Here is a 20,105-nt window from a genome sequence, read left to right as displayed (position 1 = left end):
ACTGGAGACCAAGTGACCTCAACTTGCCTGCTGCTATTTACCAGAGATTCCTGGTGATTGGGTAAAAGGAGTCCAATAAGGAGCTGTGAAAAAAAGAGTGGCGTGGCGAAAGGTCAAAGTTTGAGGCTTAGCCACGCCCACACCTTTATACTTATTTAAAATCCGACGGTTGAATTTTTTCCTCTATGTCTTAAGACTATATAGCAGAAGTTTGAAAGTGATTGGTGAAAAGGGCGACGGAGTATCACTCTCCAAACAACGTGTGTGAAAACCACTAAATCGCGCACTTGGACCAAAATGGCCGACTTCCTGTGCGACTTTGCACTTGGCTTCAAGAGACTTTTTTGTAGGTCCTGAGACACCACATTAGTGTACCAAATTTCGTAATCCTCAGTCAAAGCATGGCTTGGGGCTGACAGTTTTAATGGTCCTAGGGGGCGCTATTTCAGAAAATAGGCCACGCCCACCAGATGTTCACATCAGATCTTTTGGGGGGCCGGACTAGGATCACTCACAAGAAGTTTCGTGACGATATCTTTGGAAATGACGAAATGGGAGGCAAACGTATGGCCAAAGCGGTACGCCTGAATTCGCCGCGCCGCCACAGCCCCGCCCTCTGCCGAAAACTCCCATAAAGTGACGCCAAGCAACCCCCACTTGTCTTGAGTTACCAGCTACAAATTTGTGGTGATTAAGTGAAATGGGGCAATTTGGGACCTTTCACAGTAAAACTTGATCTTTTTGGTCCTGAGGGGGCGGGGCTTGTGTGATGTCATCATCCGACCATTCAATTTACTTTGTGGGTGGATGACAAATGACCACAGAAAGTTTGGTAACTCTATTCCATTCAGTTATGAAGTTATAGCAATTTAAATATTTTTGGCGAGTAGTCAAACTTCGAGGCCTGGCTCCGCCCCTTCAACATATACGAAAACTCAGAATCCTTATCTCATTTTGTTCGCCCATCCCTTCTGAGCAATTTTACACAATTTTTGAGACGATCGTGCGAAAAATGATCGAGCAATCCAATCAGAAACGGACCCTAAAAACGGCAAAAACGGCAAAAAATCGCCATTTCAACCCAAAATGGCCGACTTCCTGTTTGATATTGACCATGGTTGCAAGAGACTTTTCTGTGCGGACTGTTGAGTACTACAAGTGTACCAAATTTCATAACTGTACGATAAACTAAGCTTTATGGAGAGGGTTTTTTTTCACTTTGTAGGGGGCGCTGTTCAGCCATTTTCTTTGCGATTTTTTTGGGACCTTTAAAATATCAAATTTTTCACCAGGCCTGACAAGTGTGCAAAATATTGTGAGTTTTGGGGTATGTTAAGGTCCCCAAAAAGCTGTTCAAAGGGGGCACGGAATAACAAAAAATAATAATAATCAGAGCAAAAACAAGAGGCCTTCGCAGCGCTTTCGCTGCTCGGGCCTAATCAGAGCAAAAACAAGAGGCCTTCGCAGCGCTTTCGCTGCTCGGGCCTAATTAAAGCTGCAAGCAGCGTCGTTCGGCCCTCGCAGCTCCGCGCCGCTCCGGTCTGCCGTCGCACCAGTGCACGTCTGACAGAACAGAAACGTCAACCACCCCGACACCAGAAACCGCGAATGGCCTCCTAGTCTGCACCTCACCCTGACTCAGCATCCCCTCTGAGCTCACCATTAAATTGAATATTAAGATTACGGCGTTACGCCAGAATTCGCCATGGCATCAAAGCCCCTCCCTTTCTGGAAAGCTATCAGATCTGAATGGTCATTACAGCATCATGAAGACAGTGCATGACCTTAGGGTCATGTTGACTAAATTAGAGGGGACAAATATGGGCATTTCAGCATAAAAAATAAATTCCTGTAGTCAGGGGGCGGGGCTTAGGTGATGTCAGCTGTCCACATTGTCATTGTTTACAGATATGGTCAATGATCACACAGACAAAGTTCGAAAAAGATCTGATCATGCACATGGGAGTTATTAAGTCAAGTAAAGTAATGGCGAAAGGTCAACGTTTGAGGCTTAGCCACGCCCACACCTTTCAACTTTTGAAAAATCCGACGGTTGAATTTTTTCCCCTATGTCTTAAGAGTGTATTGCAGAAGTTTGAAGGTGATTGGTGAAAAGGGCGACGGAGCATCACTCTCCAAACAATGTGTGCGAAAACCACTAAATCACGTACTTGCACCAAAATGGCCGACTTCCTGTGCGACTTTACGCTTGGCTCCAAGAGACTTTTTTGTAGGTCCTGAGACCCCACATTAGTGTACCAAATTTCGTAATCCTCAGTCAAAGCATGGCTTGGGGCTGAAAGTTTTAATGGCTCTAGGGGGCGCTATTTAAGAATATAGGCCACGCCCACAAACTTCAGCTGTCTATTTCTCTTGGAGCTCAGACTAGGATCACTCACCAGAAGTTTCGTAGCAATATCACGATAACTGAAGAAATGAGACAAACGTATTTCCATGGCGTGATGGCGATTTTCGCCATGGTCCCAAAGCCCCGCCTTTTTTCAAAACCTGCCAGTACTGGAGACCAAGTAACCTCAACTTGTCTACTGCTGTTTGCCACAGAATCCTGGTGATTGGGTAAAAGGAGTCCAGTAGGGAGCTGTGAAAAAAAGAGTAGCGTGGCGACAGGTCAAAGTTTGAGGCTTAGCCACGCCCACACCTTTCAACTTTTGAAAAATCCGACGGTTAAATTTTTTCCCCTATGTCTTAAGGGTATATAGCAGAAGTTTGAAGGAGATTGGTGAAAAGGGCGACGGAGCATCACTCTCCAAACAACGTGTGCGAAAACCACTAAATCGCGTACTTGATCCAAAATGGCCGACTTCCTGTGCGACTTTGAACTTGACTCCAAGAGACTTTTTTGTAGGTCCTGAGACACCACATTAGTGTACCAAATTTCGTAATCCTCAGTCAAAGCATGGCTTGGGGCTAATAGTTTAAATGGTCCTAGGGGGCGCTATTTCAAAACATAGGCCACGCCCACAAAATTCAGCTGTCTATTTCTCTTGGAGCTCAGACTAGGATCACTCACCAGAAGTTTCGTAGCAATATCACGATAACTGAAGAAATGAGAGACAAACGTATTTCCATGGCGTGATGGCGATTTTCGCCATGGTCCCAAAGCCCCGCCTTTTTTCAAAACCTGCCAGTACTGGAGACCAAGTAACCTCAACTTGTCTACTGCTGTTTGCCACAGAATCCTGGTGATTGGGTAAAAGGAGTCCAGTAGGGAGCTGTGAAAAAAAGAGTAGCGTGGCGACAGGTCAAAGTTTGAGGCTTAGCCACGCCCACACCTTTCAACTTTTGAAAAATCCGACGGTTGAATTTTTTCCCCTATGTCTTAAGGGTATATAGCAGAAGTTTGAAGGAGATTGGTGAAAAGGGCGACGGAGCATCACTCTCCAAACAACGTGTGCGAAAACCACTAAATCGCGTACTTGATCCAAAATGGCCGACTTCCTGTGCGACTTTGAACTTGACTCCAAGAGACTTTTTTGTAGGTCCTGAGACACCACATTAGTGTACCAAATTTCGTAATCCTCAGTCAAAGCATGGCTTGGGGCTAATAGTTTTAATGGTCCTAGGGGGCGCTATTTCAGAAAATAGGCCACGCCCACCAGATGTTCACATCAGATCTTTTGGGGGGCCGGACTAGGATCACTCACAAGAAGTTTCGTGACGATATCTTTGGAAATGACGAAATGGGAGGCAAACGTAAGGCCAAGGCGGTACGCCTGAATTCGCCGCGCCACCACAGCCCCGCCCTCTGCCGAAAACTCCCATAAAGTGACGCCAAGCAACCCCCACTTGTCTTGAGTTACCAGCTACAAATTTGTGGTGATTAAGTGAAATGGGGCAATTTGGGACCTTTCACAGTAAAACTTGATCTTTTTGGTCCTGAGGGGGCGGGGCTTGTGTGATGTCATCATCCGACCTTTCAATTTACTTTGTGGGTGGATGACGAATGACCACAGAAAGTTTGGTAACTCTATTCCATTCAGTTATGAAGTTATAGCAATTTAAATATTTTTGGCGAGTAGTCAAACTTCGAGGCCTGGCTCCGCCCCTTCAACATATACGAAAACTCAGAATCCTTATCTCATTTTGTTCGCCCATCCCTTCTGAGCAATTTTACACAATTTTTGAGACGATCGTGCGAAAAATGATCGAGCAATCCAATCAGAAACGGACCCTAAAAACGGCAAAAACGGCAAAAAATCGCCATTTCAACCCAAAATGGCCGACTTCCTGTTTGATATTGACCATGGTTGCAAGAGACTTTTCTGTGCGGACTGTTGAGTACTACAAGTGTACCAAATTTCATAACTGTACGATAAACTAAGCTTTATGGAGAGGGGTTTTTTTCACTTTGTAGGGGGCGCTGTTCAGCCATTTTCTTTGCGATTTTTTTGGGACCTTTAAAATATCAAATTTTTCACCAGGCCTGACAAGTGTGCAAAATATTGTGAGTTTTGGGGTATGTTAAGGTCCCCAAAAAGCTGTTCAAAGGGGGCACGGAATAACAAAAAATAATAATAATCAGAGCAAAAACAAGAGGCCTTCGCAGCGCTTTCGCTGCTCGGGCCTAATCAGAGCAAAAACAAGAGGCCTTCGCAGCGCTTTCGCTGCTCGGGCCTAATTAAAGCTGCAAGCAGCGTCGTTCGGCCCTCGCAGCTCCGCGCCGCTCCGGTCTGCCGTCGCACCAGTGCACGTCTGACAGAACAGAAACGTCAACCACCCCGACACCAGAAACCGCGAATGGCCTCCTAGTCTGCACCTCACCCTGACTCAGCATCCCCTCTGAGCTCACCATTAAATTGAATATTAAGATTACGGCGTTACGCCAGAATTCGCCATGGCATCAAAGCCCCTCCCTTTCTGGAAAGCTATCAGATCTGAATGGTCATTACAGCATCATGAAGACAGTGCATGACCTTAGGGTCATGTTGACTAAATTAGAGGGGACAAATATGGGCATTTCAGCATAAAAAATAAATTCCTGTAGTCAGGGGGCGGGGCTTAGGTGATGTCAGCTGTCCACATTGTCATTGTTTACAGATATGGTCAATGATCACACAGACAAAGTTCGAAAAAGATCTGATCATGCACATGGGAGTTATTAAGTCAAGTAAAGTAATGGCGAAAGGTCAACGTTTGAGGCTTAGCCACGCCCACACCTTTCAACTTTTGAAAAATCCGACGGTTGAATTTTTTCCCCTATGTCTTAAGAGTGTATTGCAGAAGTTTGAAGGTGATTGGTGAAAAGGGCGACGGAGCATCACTCTCCAAACAATGTGTGCGAAAACCACTAAATCACGTACTTGCACCAAAATGGCCGACTTCCTGTGCGACTTTACGCTTGGCTCCAAGAGACTTTTTTGTAGGTCCTGAGACCCCACATTAGTGTACCAAATTTCGTAATCCTCAGTCAAAGCATGGCTTGGGGCTGAAAGTTTTAATGGCTCTAGGGGGCGCTATTTAAGAATATAGGCCACGCCCACAAACTTCAGCTGTCTATTTCTCTTGGAGCTCAGACTAGGATCACTCACCAGAAGTTTCGTAGCAATATCACGATAACTGAAGAAATGAGACAAACGTATTTCCATGGCGTGATGGCGATTTTCGCCATGGTCCCAAAGCCCCGCCTTTTTTCAAAACCTGCCAGTACTGGAGACCAAGTAACCTCAACTTGTCTACTGCTGTTTGCCACAGAATCCTGGTGATTGGGTAAAAGGAGTCCAGTAGGGAGCTGTGAAAAAAAGAGTAGCGTGGCGACAGGTCAAAGTTTGAGGCTTAGCCACGCCCACACCTTTCAACTTTTGAAAAATCCGACGGTTAAATTTTTTCCCCTATGTCTTAAGGGTATATAGCAGAAGTTTGAAGGAGATTGGTGAAAAGGGCGACGGAGCATCACTCTCCAAACAACGTGTGCGAAAACCACTAAATCGCGTACTTGATCCAAAATGGCCGACTTCCTGTGCGACTTTGAACTTGACTCCAAGAGACTTTTTTGTAGGTCCTGAGACACCACATTAGTGTACCAAATTTCGTAATCCTCAGTCAAAGCATGGCTTGGGGCTAATAGTTTAAATGGTCCTAGGGGGCGCTATTTCAAAACATAGGCCACGCCCACAAAATTCAGCTGTCTATTTCTCTTGGAGCTCAGACTAGGATCACTCACCAGAAGTTTCGTAGCAATATCACGATAACTGAAGAAATGAGAGACAAACGTATTTCCATGGCGTGATGGCGATTTTCGCCATGGTCCCAAAGCCCCGCCTTTTTTCAAAACCTGCCAGTACTGGAGACCAAGTAACCTCAACTTGTCTACTGCTGTTTGCCACAGAATCCTGGTGATTGGGTAAAAGGAGTCCAGTAGGGAGCTGTGAAAAAAAGAGTAGCGTGGCGACAGGTCAAAGTTTGAGGCTTAGCCACGCCCACACCTTTCAACTTTTGAAAAATCCGACGGTTGAATTTTTTCCCCTATGTCTTAAGGGTATATAGCAGAAGTTTGAAGGAGATTGGTGAAAAGGGCGACGGAGCATCACTCTCCAAACAACGTGTGCGAAAACCACTAAATCGCGTACTTGATCCAAAATGGCCGACTTCCTGTGCGACTTTGAACTTGACTCCAAGAGACTTTTTTGTAGGTCCTGAGACACCACATTAGTGTACCAAATTTCGTAATCCTCAGTCAAAGCATGGCTTGGGGCTAATAGTTTTAATGGTCCTAGGGGGCGCTATTTCAGAAAATAGGCCACGCCCACCAGATGTTCACATCAGATCTTTTGGGGGGCCGGACTAGGATCACTCACAAGAAGTTTCGTGACGATATCTTTGGAAATGACGAAATGGGAGGCAAACGTAAGGCCAAGGCGGTACGCCTGAATTCGCCGCGCCACCACAGCCCCGCCCTCTGCCGAAAACTCCCATAAAGTGACGCCAAGCAACCCCCACTTGTCTTGAGTTACCAGCTACAAATTTGTGGTGATTAAGTGAAATGGGGCAATTTGGGACCTTTCACAGTAAAACTTGATCTTTTTGGTCCTGAGGGGGCGGGGCTTGTGTGATGTCATCATCCGACCTTTCAATTTACTTTGTGGGTGGATGACGAATGACCACAGAAAGTTTGGTAACTCTATTCCATTCAGTTATGAAGTTATAGCAATTTAAATATTTTTGGCGAGTAGTCAAACTTCGAGGCCTGGCTCCGCCCCTTCAACATATACGAAAACTCAGAATCCTTATCTCATTTTGTTCGCCCATCCCTTCTGAGCAATTTTACACAATTTTTGAGACGATCGTGCGAAAAATGATCGAGCAATCCAATCAGAAACGGACCCTAAAAACGGCAAAAACGGCAAAAAATCGCCATTTCAACCCAAAATGGCCGACTTCCTGTTTGATATTGACCATGGTTGCAAGAGACTTTTCTGTGCGGACTGTTGAGTACTACAAGTGTACCAAATTTCATAACTGTACGATAAACTAAGCTTTATGGAGAGGGTTTTTTTTCACTTTGTAGGGGGCGCTGTTCAGCCATTTTCTTTGCGATTTTTTTGGGACCTTTAAAATATCAAATTTTTCACCAGGCCTGACAAGTGTGCAAAATATTGTGAGTTTTGGGGTATGTTAAGGTCCCCAAAAAGCTGTTCAAAGGGGGCACGGAATAACAAAAAATAATAATAATCAGAGCAAAAACAAGAGGCCTTCGCAGCGCTTTCGCTGCTCGGGCCTAATAATAATCAGAGCAAAAACAAGAGGCCTTCGCAGCGCTTTCGCTGCTCGGGCCTAAAAATAATAATAAACAGAGCAAAAACAAGAGGCCTTCGCAGCGCTTTCGCTGCTCGGGCCTAATAAATCTAATGTTCACACAAAGCATAAATTCTTCTTATTTATTCAAGACATAAATGTAAAACCCAATAAAAATTACCTTTAATGAGTAAAGAAATAAGCAGAATTTGTTTTTTATAAAAGAATATATGTTTCTGCTGCTCACCATTTAACCCTCCCACTGTCCTAAAGGGTGTGACCCCGCGAGGAAAGTTGACCATTGAGCAGAATTGATGGTTCATCCCTTGGGTCCATGTGGCAGGGGTGAGGAGTGAGCACCACTCAATGGTCAACTTTCCTCGCAGGGTCACCCATAAAGACAGTGGGAGGGTTAAAAAATAAGTTGATATTTCCTTAGTTTATTATGAAGACAGTAACACGTAAATTAAACTAAAAACTAAACATCTAAAATAACATTTTGAAAAAACATTTCAGATAACTGAAATGGGTTTTTTTCTGAAATGTTTGTGTTTCTTAAATTTGTAGTAAAGTGTTTTGATACATATTGTTTTTTTAATAAAAAAGAATAAAGGAACAATGTGACGCATTGCCTCAGGCTAAACTCTCCCGGAGACACCATAAGAACCAATTTGGTGTGCCACCCCCAAAATATTCTTTGACCCCATCTGTCATGTTCTGTGTCCCTCTGGTCCCCAGCCCCCTCCTGTTCTCACTCCAGGTTCTCCCCTTGTGTCTCATTATGATCCCCAGCTCAGGCTTCCCCCTAGTCACTCCCTGGTAGTTCCTATTTGATTTTGTATTAGTCCTCCTCTAGTCATTAGTTGTTTATATTTGCCCTTAGTCTTTAGGTTTAGTTATTCAGTGTTTCATAGGTTATAGTTTATCTTCCCTCCTGCTTAGTTCTTTCTCCCATTTAGGTTATTGATGGCACCCTCTTCCCTCCAGATCTCACTCCTCACACCTGTCACCTGTTCCCCTGATTACCTCCCTCTGTGTTTAAAAACCCTGTCTTGTCCCTCAGTGTTGTCGGTCCACAGGCGTTTGTCAGCATATAGTTACTATAGATCCCGGCTCATGTGAGAGCTTTTGTTTTTGTCTACAGAACTTTAGATTTTTGACCTTGTGTCCTATAGTCTTTCTTTTTTCAGTTCTCATCCTAATAAAAGGATTTTTTAAATTTAAACGACCTTTCCTGCCTCGAGTTGTGGTGTTCTGCATTTTGGGTCCGATCCTCCTGCGCTCGCAGCGTGATACCATCTGGCCACCCTTATCAACATTTTCTGGGGTACTCCTGGTTTCAATGTGATTTTAGACTTCTTTTTTTTTTTTTTTTTTTTGCTTGTTTTATTGATGTAACATGTCATATTTTCTGAAAGGCACTTATAAATAAAATGTCATAATAATAATAATAATAATAATAATAGTTATTATTATTATTATACCACACAGTTAAGATAATTTAACTAAAACTATCAGTAATCTAGCATTCCCCTATCACATTAAAACAGGTTTTAGGAGATTAACAGGTTGGTTTGTTGTTGAAAACAGAAAAAAGAGAAAATCCAGGATAGATAAATATTTCATTTATAACAAACATTTATTTCACTCAGTATTAAAGCCTCTCATCATTAATATAATTGGAAGTTTCATTCCACTAAACCACAGAAAAACTGCAACATAAATCTATTTTCAGTAATTATCCAGTTAGGTTTCAGCAGAGCGTGAGGCTCTGCAGCGTTTTGTTGTGTTAATTTCAGTTTGAAAGCAGCTGAAGTAAAAATAAGTTCTTCATTATTCCAGCTGCCAGCCTCAGAGCCGTCAGCGAGGGAGAAACCCAAACTAAATCCACTCGATATTTAGTAATGAGCTTTTAAAGTCCTGCCTTAACTGTTATGGTCCTGTTATTTGCCTGTTAAACAGCTGTCCTGCTATCAGGATTATGAATTATGTTTTATTCTGACAGATTAATCCACTGTTGGTGTTTGATGAGACTGAGGAACAGACTGAAATGTCTCCATCCATCGTGTTGATGGTGTGTTTTAGATGGCAGTCTCTTCCCATTGAACATTTAGATTGTGTTTGGTTTCAGATTATCGGGTTTATGGGCAGATTATTGTGTTTGTTCTCTATAAATATCTGGAATAAACAAGAGTTATTGGAAGGAGTAAAGATTCAGGTTACAGAAACCGACTCCCTTGTCTGGAATATTAGCAGTGAGTTTGTAGCACCAGTTTTTCTGGCTGCAGCAACAATTGATTATTCACCAATAAGTATTAATAAATGACCCAAAAAAACTGATCAATACAGAATATTTAACAAAGACAACGTTTTCATAGAGGTCTACAAACTCCTTTTCTGGATCATTTCATATTCAAAGATCAACCCAGCCGTATAAAACATACAGATATATATTTTCTTAAGGGATGTTGCTATTCTGGGAAAATTATGTTAAAAAACAGATAGATCTAAAATAGTATTGGTTTGTATCATTGTGTTAAAAGCTGCTTAAATCTAAAATTTTATTACATACATAATTAAAAAAATGAGTCAGTTTTGATCTCTGACCACTGTGGAAGGTTCAAAAGGGGCACCTGTGGATCCAGAATCAGGTCTAGACCTCCAATCCCAATCCCGTCTCCGTTTAGTTCACATACATAGTTCACAACACAATACTGTTTTCCAAACATGATGTCTCAAACATTCATTTCTTTAATTCCTCATGATTACATCTAATGTGTAAACCAGAGGGCATGGAGACCAAAGACGGTGTGTGTGTGTGTGGGGGGGGGGGGGGGGGGGGGTCATTGATGCCAATTAAAATGAGCGACGGAAGCACCTTGTTCCACGTTTCTCTCCATCTCCGCCGTCTCACTCATCACTGTTAATAATTGATCAAAGTTTGCAGTCTCCGCTTTGATATATCCATGGCAACGGCCCTGTGTGGAGACGGTGTGTGTGTGGATCTGAAAAGGCTGTAAATAGTCTGCTGCTGTCACCAGAATAGCCGTAGAAACAAGCTGATGTGTTACCGCGGGTATCTGCATCCATTTAAGAGGACAGGCTGGGATTAAGTGTCGAGCTTCATGAATATTGGATGATGTTGAACAAGCTCCATACTCCCGACTCTTAATGGTCACAAAACACTCCGCGTGGGCGTGTTTTCTTCCTGCTGTTTGCCAAAAACAAGTCAGACATGAGCGTGTGCCGCAGAAGTTCCTGGTGAATCCAGGTGCAGCACGGTGAGAGCAAACAGAGCTGCTAATCCCAATCTCAAACACAGAGATGTGCTCTCCAGGAGGGATTGTGCTTTAAAGCAAACAGGGATGTGGAGAGAAAAGTAAATATCACACATAATTAATCTCCTCTCTTCTAATTGGTTAGATGTGCCTCAGAACCTCGCTCCACCACACATCCAGGGAACGGGCTTTAGATTCCTGCCTTGACTTAATTCCAGGAATTAAGCAGCATTACTCAGACGGCGTTCCGGCAGCCTCTATGAGCTTTCCTGTTTAAAGGATCTGCTCCTTCAGCTGGAGGTAGCAGCAAACCCCAGAGCAGGAGTGATGTTCTCCCGATCTCTGGGATCTCCTTACTGCTTTGTCTTTATTTTCATGGTGGCTCCAACTAAAGCGTCTTCTCTGGTGATCAGCGGATCGGACACACACCAGGAGGAACTAGGGACCACGTGGGACCAGGAGGGATCAGCTTAGACCAAGAGCAGGTGGAACAAGGAGGTGCCAGGAGAGACTAGGAGAAACAAGGTGGGGCCAAAAGTTACCAGGAGGAGCCAAGTGGAACCTTTGGGAAGAAGGAGGTACCAGGTAGGACAAGGAGGAACCAGGAAGCTTCAGAGGGAACCAGTAGGTACCAGGTTGTGGAACCAGGTGGAACACAGTGCCTACATGCCTTCTCTGGATGAATTTGCACACATATTGTCACAGAGCTTGTTTGTTAATGCTGCTTGCTTCAACAGTAGCTGTGTTGCCATGCCAACCCTGCCTCTCTCTCTTGCTCTCTCTCTCTCACACACACACATCTCTCCTGCTATTCTGTTTAACAGGATTCCAATGCAGAGCTGTGTGCACCAATCAGAATAAAGCTGGGAACAGATTTCTAACCAGTTAACTGTTTGGTGCCTCAGCCGACTCTCCAGCATCCATCCTGCAGCCCCGAGCGGAGTGACCGCTCCTCCACTCCTCCTGCACCCGCTGCTGAGAAATCGCCTGAAACTTTCAGAACCACCAGCGGCAGTGGCGGCTGAGAGGCCCAAACGGGGATAAGCATTCAGACCCATTCTAAGTGGGTGGCAAACGGAGGGGTGCCGGGACCAGCTGGGGGGTGAATATTAGATTTATAATGCTGACATTTTAAAATACCAGCATGATTAATGATTGATGAGCAACAAGCAGGAGGTGGGTTCTGGTGCTGGTGCTCCACTCTCTGGAGCAGCAGGGTAACCTTTCAGTAGGAGCAGGTTCAGAAAACCCAAAAACAAGGAATCCCTGGCACAAAAGCTGCTCCTGCTTTTCCTCACCTGAAGGTGTGAGTTAGTGGTGATGATGAGCAGGAGGAGTTGTGATGAGAGAGAGACCCCCCCCCCCCCCCCCACACACACACACACACACACACACACATTCACTCACCATGCTGTCATAGTGGATGAGCTCCAGCTCATAGTCCGGCAGGATGTCGCTCCGGTTGTTGACCAGGTCCAGAGCCATCTGCGCGGAGGGGAGGCACGCCTGGCCGCCCGGCCAGCCGCCGCTCATCGGGAACAGCGCTCCGATGTACAGCTTCTTCTTCCCTAAGGAGGGTCGGGAGCAGAGCAAGAGGAGCAGGATGAGACAGGACCGGAGGAGACGCGCGGGACCGCGGGATGCGCGGTTCGGAGGGCATGAGAGCATCATCAGCATCCTTCAAGGTGAGCCGAGGCGAACGGAACCGGACTGCGTGGTGCTGCCGCGGAGGCGAGCCGGGCTAAAGCTTCGCCCGCGTCTCCCGTTGATTCTCCCACCTGGATGAGGAGCGGAGTCAACACGTGTCCGGAACGGGACGGAGTTCGGGTTCCGGTTCTGGCGCGTTTTCAGACTGCTCCGGAAAGGAAGAACCTGAGCGCGCGGGGCTCACATAAACATGGTGCGTCTCACTGTGTCAAACGTTCATCCAGGACGCGAACCCGAGACCAGGCAAGTTTCAAACGCACCCACATCCGGGGACTCATTTCTGCACCGATCCGCGCATCCTGCGACCGGAACCCAAAATAATCGGTCCAGTTGAAGCGTTTTTCAGCTCACGACTCTCGGCACGGTTCGGGCGCTCGTTAGAGCAGGAGTCCGGGTCAGATGAGCCGGAGCCGAGTGCCGCGGATGGAGGAACCGATTGGAGTGAGGAGGGAGAACCGGAGCGGTGGAGACAGAGACATTTTGTCCCGGTTTAACGTTTTCCAGCAGATGAAACGATCTGCAGGCGCATCGAGCTCTGCGTCTGATCCACTGCAGCACCGGCTGGCTGAGTGGGGGGGTTAGGGGGAGGAGAGACGGGAGGAGGAGGGGTGAGGGGGGGCGGCCAAATCACTCACGCTGAGTTAAAAGACGATTTCTTAACGAAACGTCTGCGAGCGGCTATGATCACACCGGTCTCAATTTCTCTGTCCTCAGAGCTGAGGCTGTTCCTATGGGGTCACTCAGAGGAGAGAGGAACGGGTTTGCGCTGCTTCCGGTACTCCAGATTCAAGAAAGGGCAAAAAGACTAAATAATATTTATAAAAATAAAGGTTGACAAACAAATCTAAAGTGTTTCAAGAACACCTTTGATATTTTCAGGTTATTGACCAGGTGGATTATTAGTGCTATCATCTGTGGATTATAGAGCATGTTTTTATTGTTATGTCATTTTTATTTCCTTCATTAAGACAGATTATTTTTTCTTAAAATACATATTCTAACTCAAAATAGCATTAAAAGTATTATATCTCTAAATATTGTTGTCCTATCTTATTAATGTTATTATTATTATTATTATTATTATTATTATTATTATTATTATTATTATTATTATTATTAGAGCCACAGAGAAATGTTAATATTAAAGTCAAACTTCCAAATAAATTTAAATACCATTTCCAGAAAAATAAAATTAAAGATGTGGTTCACTCCTTTAATCAATACATTTGCAATGAATGCCTTGTAAGTCACATTCTAGGGAAACAAAGCTCCAGCAAGCCAGTTTCAGGAACCGTGAGCCAGATCACAGCTGAGCTTTAGATGGCAGGTTATGAAGTCCTATTTGCTGACATCTCACCTTTGATTGGATACCAGCAATGTGACTCAACCACTAACTCTGTTTGCTCTGCAACGTGAATGCTTTATCTCCACAAATAACACAAGCCTGAAGGAGTTCTGCCATGTGGTGGAGGTGCTAATGCTAACAGTTAGCATCAACTAGCCAAGACATTCTCTGCTGTTTCCTGGATGCTAAACCAACAACAGCCTTCCCTGTTGTGAGTCAAGATGGATGAGTCCATGAATGTTAAATGACAGTGTGACTAGGTCTGTCGGGCGTTTAGAAAAAAAAAACGAATGTTTCGGCACTGGATGTGTCTTTGTCAGAGTTACATCTGAACAAAAAGGCAGCTTCACTATATAAGGAGCCGAAGTCTCCTTCCTTTTCAGTCGGCTCATGGGTCACCGGAAGAACGAAACAAGCGAATGCAAGTAATGAGGCTAAAGGAGCAATTTTCTATTCAGCTTTGCCGTAAGCCCTAAACTGCACATATGTTATTCAATTTAAATGAAAAGTAACTGTGGGTGTTTCAACCACGCCAGTCACATGAGATTTATCAGCTTGTAAAAGTTCATAATTATCATGAAATCAGATGTCGGTACGTTACATATGACATCACCACAGAAGCTCCTCTCCCCTAGCGTAGCTGCTACGTACCACATGGCCAGATTTATGGTGGTTCTTTTCTCCTGAAGGAAGGATTTGAAGTTAGCTGAACTTACAGTCATTTTCCCTCAGTTTTCTCCGTGTCTAGTTTGATGACGTCAATTTGGTGATGAGCAGTTGTAGTCCTGGACACATTTTCACACAAAACTTAAAACAACGTTTGCCCCCGTTCAAAAATTTGCACTTTCTTAGCATCAAGCTGTGTCTTTAACATTCACGGACATCATATGTGAAATCCATGGCACAAAACAAACGGGATTAGAAAATAGCGTTTTTAGCCATATACTTGCATTTATTTATTTATTTATTTATTTATTTATTTATTTATTTATTTATTTATTTATCATTCTTCTGGGGACCATGGTCCAGAAGTAGATGGGCATGACCTAGGCTCCCGGTTTGCAGGAGAATCACATCAGGAAGTAGTTTCCTATTGGAAAAGAGCTCTCAGGTGGGAGGAGTCAAAGTCAAAGAAAAAAGGGTATCAATAAACATCAGAAATAGGGTCAGAATGACAGTGTCCATCGGCTGTGAAGCAGCAATGTGTGAGCGGATGAAACGCAGAGGACTCCAAATATTATTTCTGTATAATATTTTACTTGGTAAAAACTCACTCAGAACCCTCTGTTATTATAATAATGATAATAATCCAGCTGGGTTCTGGACACTTGGGCTACACTTTGATTTTTATGTCAACACATTTTTCCTTTTTTTTCTTGCTTGCCATGCCATGCATCCTAGGTGATAATGGAAAGAAACTATTTACTTGCATCTAGATCTCAACCTGTGACAAACTTCCCAGAATCGTTAGTGGTTTAGGCTGCAGCAGGAGTTCTGAAGAATAACAAAAATTAACTTTGTGCAAATAATTGAGGCTCTTATTGTGAAGGACTAAAGGAAGTTCTGCTGCAGGAAAAAACACATACAGAACCCAAACATACAACAAGAACAAAAAGAGAACTAATTCAGTTGCTAGGATACAGAATCTTCTTAGCTCAAACCTGTTCCTTAGGTAAAGTGTGCGTGCATGCATGTTTTTTCTATGTGTGTGTGTGTGTGCATGTGCGTGGGTATGTGTTCATGAAACTGACTGCAATTTAGAGTCAATCTGATTAAAGATGGCCGCCGACTCCAGGGACCCGTAGCAACGCAAAAGCATCCCTAACTCAATCTGTTTTACGAATTTTGAGCTAAAGTTTGGTTTGTTGCCCTCTGAGCGCTGATGGATCCAGACGGACCCAAACAGCTGCATCTCCATCGTTCCTCAGTTATTTAACTCTTACATGAGATGTTTAGTTTTATTTCTTAAGGTAAAACTTCAGATTCACACGATGATCACACGTTAGCCAACAAAGCTAAATGAGCTTCTAATGAACTCTAGTCAGCTGCAATGACTGGTTTCTAGGAAACAGGCTGAGAGGACATCCAGACTTCAAATAAAACTGCCTTTAGAGAAACCCCAGAAGAAGAAGTGATTAAATCTGAAGAAATTCTGTTTTCATGTTTAACATGTTTAACATGTTTGACATGACCAACAGGTGAAACCACAGGATAATGAGGGTTTAATGAAGCACCTTTTCTGCCATCTTTATCAAAGTCCCATCGCTAATGAATAACAGCTCCACAGACCTTTTTACTCCATAAAAGTTTATTTATTGAAATGAAAACCATTAGCTGTGAGCTAAAGCTAGCCCCGGAGCTGTCTGACCTGTAAATCAGAGTTCATCTGTGACCTCCTGTGATTCATATTTCTGCGCCTGCCTCCGATGAAATGTTACAGAAGCTGCTTTAATAAATCAGCAGAAAAATGTGGCCAACAGCATCACAGCATCAGTCATGGCTGCTTTTATTTGCTCTGATCGGTATCTGAGCGGCGCAGCGACAGTTAATGCTGATGAGAGGGAGGCTGGAGTCTCAGCAGGCAAGCTGCTCCAAATCCTCTGTTCATATGCAGTGTACACAAATGTGCACACACACACACGCACACACAGCCATGTGACCTATAAATCCATCCACACAGTCAGCTCTGGGTTTTATCTACTCTAATCAGTTGATGCATCTCAAGGTGAGATGTCACTTCACCAGGAAATATTTTTGTCTACTTTTGTACTTTTGTAGAATTTTGACAATGTTTACTGGTGATGTCACCTATGTTCTGGTTTCCGTGGGCCTACAGGTAACTGTACTGGCTCCAAGACTGAGTATCACAAAGGTGATGCTGGCTGATCCAGGTTTCCAGCTGTCTGTTTCCACAGTCAGGAACATAATGAGGAAATGGAAGACCACAGGAACAGCCCAAATGTATGCACCTAAATAATTTAGTTTAAACAATTACTGCACTTATTCTGTAAACCCTATAAACTTTGTTTCACTTCTCAAAGATCATGTGTGTGTCTCCTATATGATGTAATTAACTGAGATGTTGTGAAAATTGTGAAGATTAATAACGCTGCCCAAATTTTGCATCCCACTATATATTCCCTCCAGCAAGTTCTGGGTTCTCCTCCTAATGCCTGGAAAGTCTCTGGAGGGAGGCGACCATGAGACCTAATCAGATCTCTGAGCTCTGTCAACCTAATTTGATGAGGAGGTGGAGCAGATTTACTCCAAGCTCTTCACCTTCTCTCGGAGGCTGAGATGGGCAGTTAAATGGCTGCTGTCCAGGATCTGGTTATGATCTAAGTCTTTTGACCATGGGAGAGGGTTTAGATGGACCCGTAAACTGGATTTAACCCTTTCATTACTGCAGTCCAAGTCCTGATCCATCGGCCCAGCTCTCCAACATCCTATCATCACACAGGAACAGTACATCAAGATCCCAGAAATACAAATTAAGTATGTCCTACTTATTTCCAGCTAAAACTACAGCCTCCAGCCTCAGATGTGGAGAAGCTGACTCTCATCCAGACTGTGAACTGCCTCAGTCAATGCAGGTCATGGCTTGAAGACACCAATAGAACCACATCATCTGCATGAGATGAGATCCTGAAGTTCTCAAACCAGACCTTCTCTCTCCACCAGATCCTGTCCATGAAGACCACAATTAGTCCAGAGACCAGGTGCACCCCTGGTCATATTTACATTGGACATTTCTAAATCAGGGACTCCAAGGCGCTTTACAACAATCCAGTCATTCACCCATTTACACACCAATGGTGATGAGCTACATCGTAGCCATAGCTGCCCTAGGACACGCAGACAGAAGGCCCTCCAACCACCAGCAGCTGGCAAAGAGGTGGAGTGTCTTGCCCAAGGACACAACAACCAACACAGATGAAGCCTGTTTTCAAACCGGCAACCCACTGATTACATGAAAATCTCCTAACCCTTGAGCCACCATCACCCCGAGTTGAACCATCCTGAGAATGAGCTGAGAACATAGCATCATCTGTTGTTTAGTTTGGACAAGGACCAGATGCCAGCCATGACCCAGACCTCACAACATTCAGAGCTTTCAGGATTAATCTCATCCACTCCTTGTGCTGTCATCAGGTCACCACCGACAAGGTGATGGACAAGTTTCCATCCCCCTCTCCTGTGACCAGATCAAGAAGACCTAAACAGGAATGAGCTCACAATCTTCTCTATGGCCTCACTAAAGTCCTCCATCTGGACTTTGGTACCTGTTGTCTCCTTCGGGGTCTTCTGGGATCTCCAGGCTTTCATCACTGCTGGCGTTCACCAACAGTGACTCAAACTGACCCCTTTTGAAACCTTTTGGAAATCCCGTCAGGAATGTCCAACAGTCAGAAACTGGTTTAATCAGTCGACCCCATTTACCCCCCTGAGGCGGTCCATTAGCTGAGCCACAGCTCTGGAGATGACACTGGGTGGTTTTATTTCCTAGAATATTATTTTATTTCCCAGAAGCCATGGGCTCGTATGATTTCTCTGTGTGAAGCAGAACGCTGAGATGAACTTCACCCTTCTGAAGAACATGAGGATGATGAGTGTGCAGTTCCTTTTACAGCTCTGGAGTTAGTGCTCTAATTACTACGTCGCTGCCGTTTGAAAATTACTTATTGCACCAATTGAGAAGACCATTATTACTCCAGTCTAAATTAAAAAAATGTCTGTAGTTGAAGAGTGGAATGTGGCTGTTGTATAACCATGCTTCATTACCAAGATCTCATTATCTGGATATCTCCGTGTGGCGGAGAGCCATTCAGACCCAGCTGCTAACAAGCCCTCACAGGCTGGCGCCAGCGCAGTGATCATCTCTAGCATTTGCCTTCCACTTCCACCTCCTCTTCTTCTCTACCACCCAGTGACCCATCCAACGCTCTATCAATTATTCAGCTGTGAACTTTATCTGCTGCTTTACCTCATAAGCCTGCAGCCAGCACCAGAGCACCACGCCGGCGCCGAACAGCACCGTGTTAACAGGCCTCATGGTGGCGAACGCCTCGCACAGAAGACAATTATCTGTGACAGCCTGAAACAGATGCAACGCAGACTCGAGTGCTGCAACATGTTGCTCAGCTGCTTTAACGAGGGCCCTATACTGTGTGTGTGTGTGTGTGTGTGTGTGTGTGTGTGTGTGTGTGTGTGTGTGCGTGCGCGCGCGTGCGTGCGTGCGTGCGTGTGCGTGCGTGCGTGCGTGCGTGTGTGTTGCATTGCACAGTGGGCATCTTGAAGAATAATCACCTGTTTTCCTCCAGGAGTGTATATTAATGCAGTTCTTAATTCTCTCTCTCTCTCTCTCTCTCTCTCTCTCTTTCTCTTTCTCTTTCTCTCTCTCTCTAAGCTGTAAGCTCATCATATTCAGGCAGAAATCTTAATCGACGTGAAAACGCTCCAACAAGTCATATTGAGTAAAATCAATCAGGATGTTGCACTTCCCCAAGATGCCTATATTTATAGACGTCAGGTTTCTCCAACGCTGACAGCAGAAACAGATTTGGTTTCCTTCAGCAGAACCAGACTTTGGTCTCAATCTGCATCTTAATCACATCAGATATCCGTTTCTCTGAGTACTATTGGAAATACAATCACTTAGGGACAGCTTTTGTTATCGTACTACAAAAATATAAATAGTTTGCCTGAGACTACAAACCCTAGCTCAGGTACGATATTGCGTTGTGGGACTCGTCCTGCAGCAGCATGAAGACATTAAGGTGTTGGCTATGAGAGAAATTTATCATGTCTGCAGAAGCAGCAGGTTGCTGCTGGGAATAAAACAAGCTCATTTATTATTTTTAGTGTTACTCCTTAATGGCAGGGGGCAAAACTGAAAGGGCTACAGCAACATCACCAGTGTATGCAAGCCAGGTGGGAGTTGGGGTGGGGGATTACCAAGGATCCAGTGGGAAAGAAGTGTTGGCGTGTGCATGTCATGCTGAACTCTCACTACCAAAATAAAA

General features: G+C 44.4%; 1 protein-coding gene across 1 annotated transcript in view; it reads right to left on the bottom strand.

Moving 5' to 3' along the window:
* The window catches only part of gabbr1a (gamma-aminobutyric acid (GABA) B receptor, 1a), a 285,354-nt gene that overhangs the window by 242,649 nt on the left and 22,600 nt on the right, over nt 1-20,105 (bottom strand). The window contains exon 7 of the mRNA XM_070550979.1: nt 12,438-12,598. Within this exon, the coding sequence (XP_070407080.1) occupies nt 12,438-12,598 (161 nt within the window). The remainder of the gene's footprint in view (nt 1-12,437; nt 12,599-20,105) is intronic.

The sequence above is a fragment of the Nothobranchius furzeri genome, chromosome 5 (genome assembly GCF_043380555.1).
Source record: "Nothobranchius furzeri strain GRZ-AD chromosome 5, NfurGRZ-RIMD1, whole genome shotgun sequence".
Taxonomy (NCBI): Eukaryota; Metazoa; Chordata; class Actinopteri; order Cyprinodontiformes; family Nothobranchiidae; genus Nothobranchius; species Nothobranchius furzeri.
The sequence above is the reverse complement of the archived record's forward strand: the minus strand, read 5'-3'. Positions and strand labels throughout refer to the sequence as shown.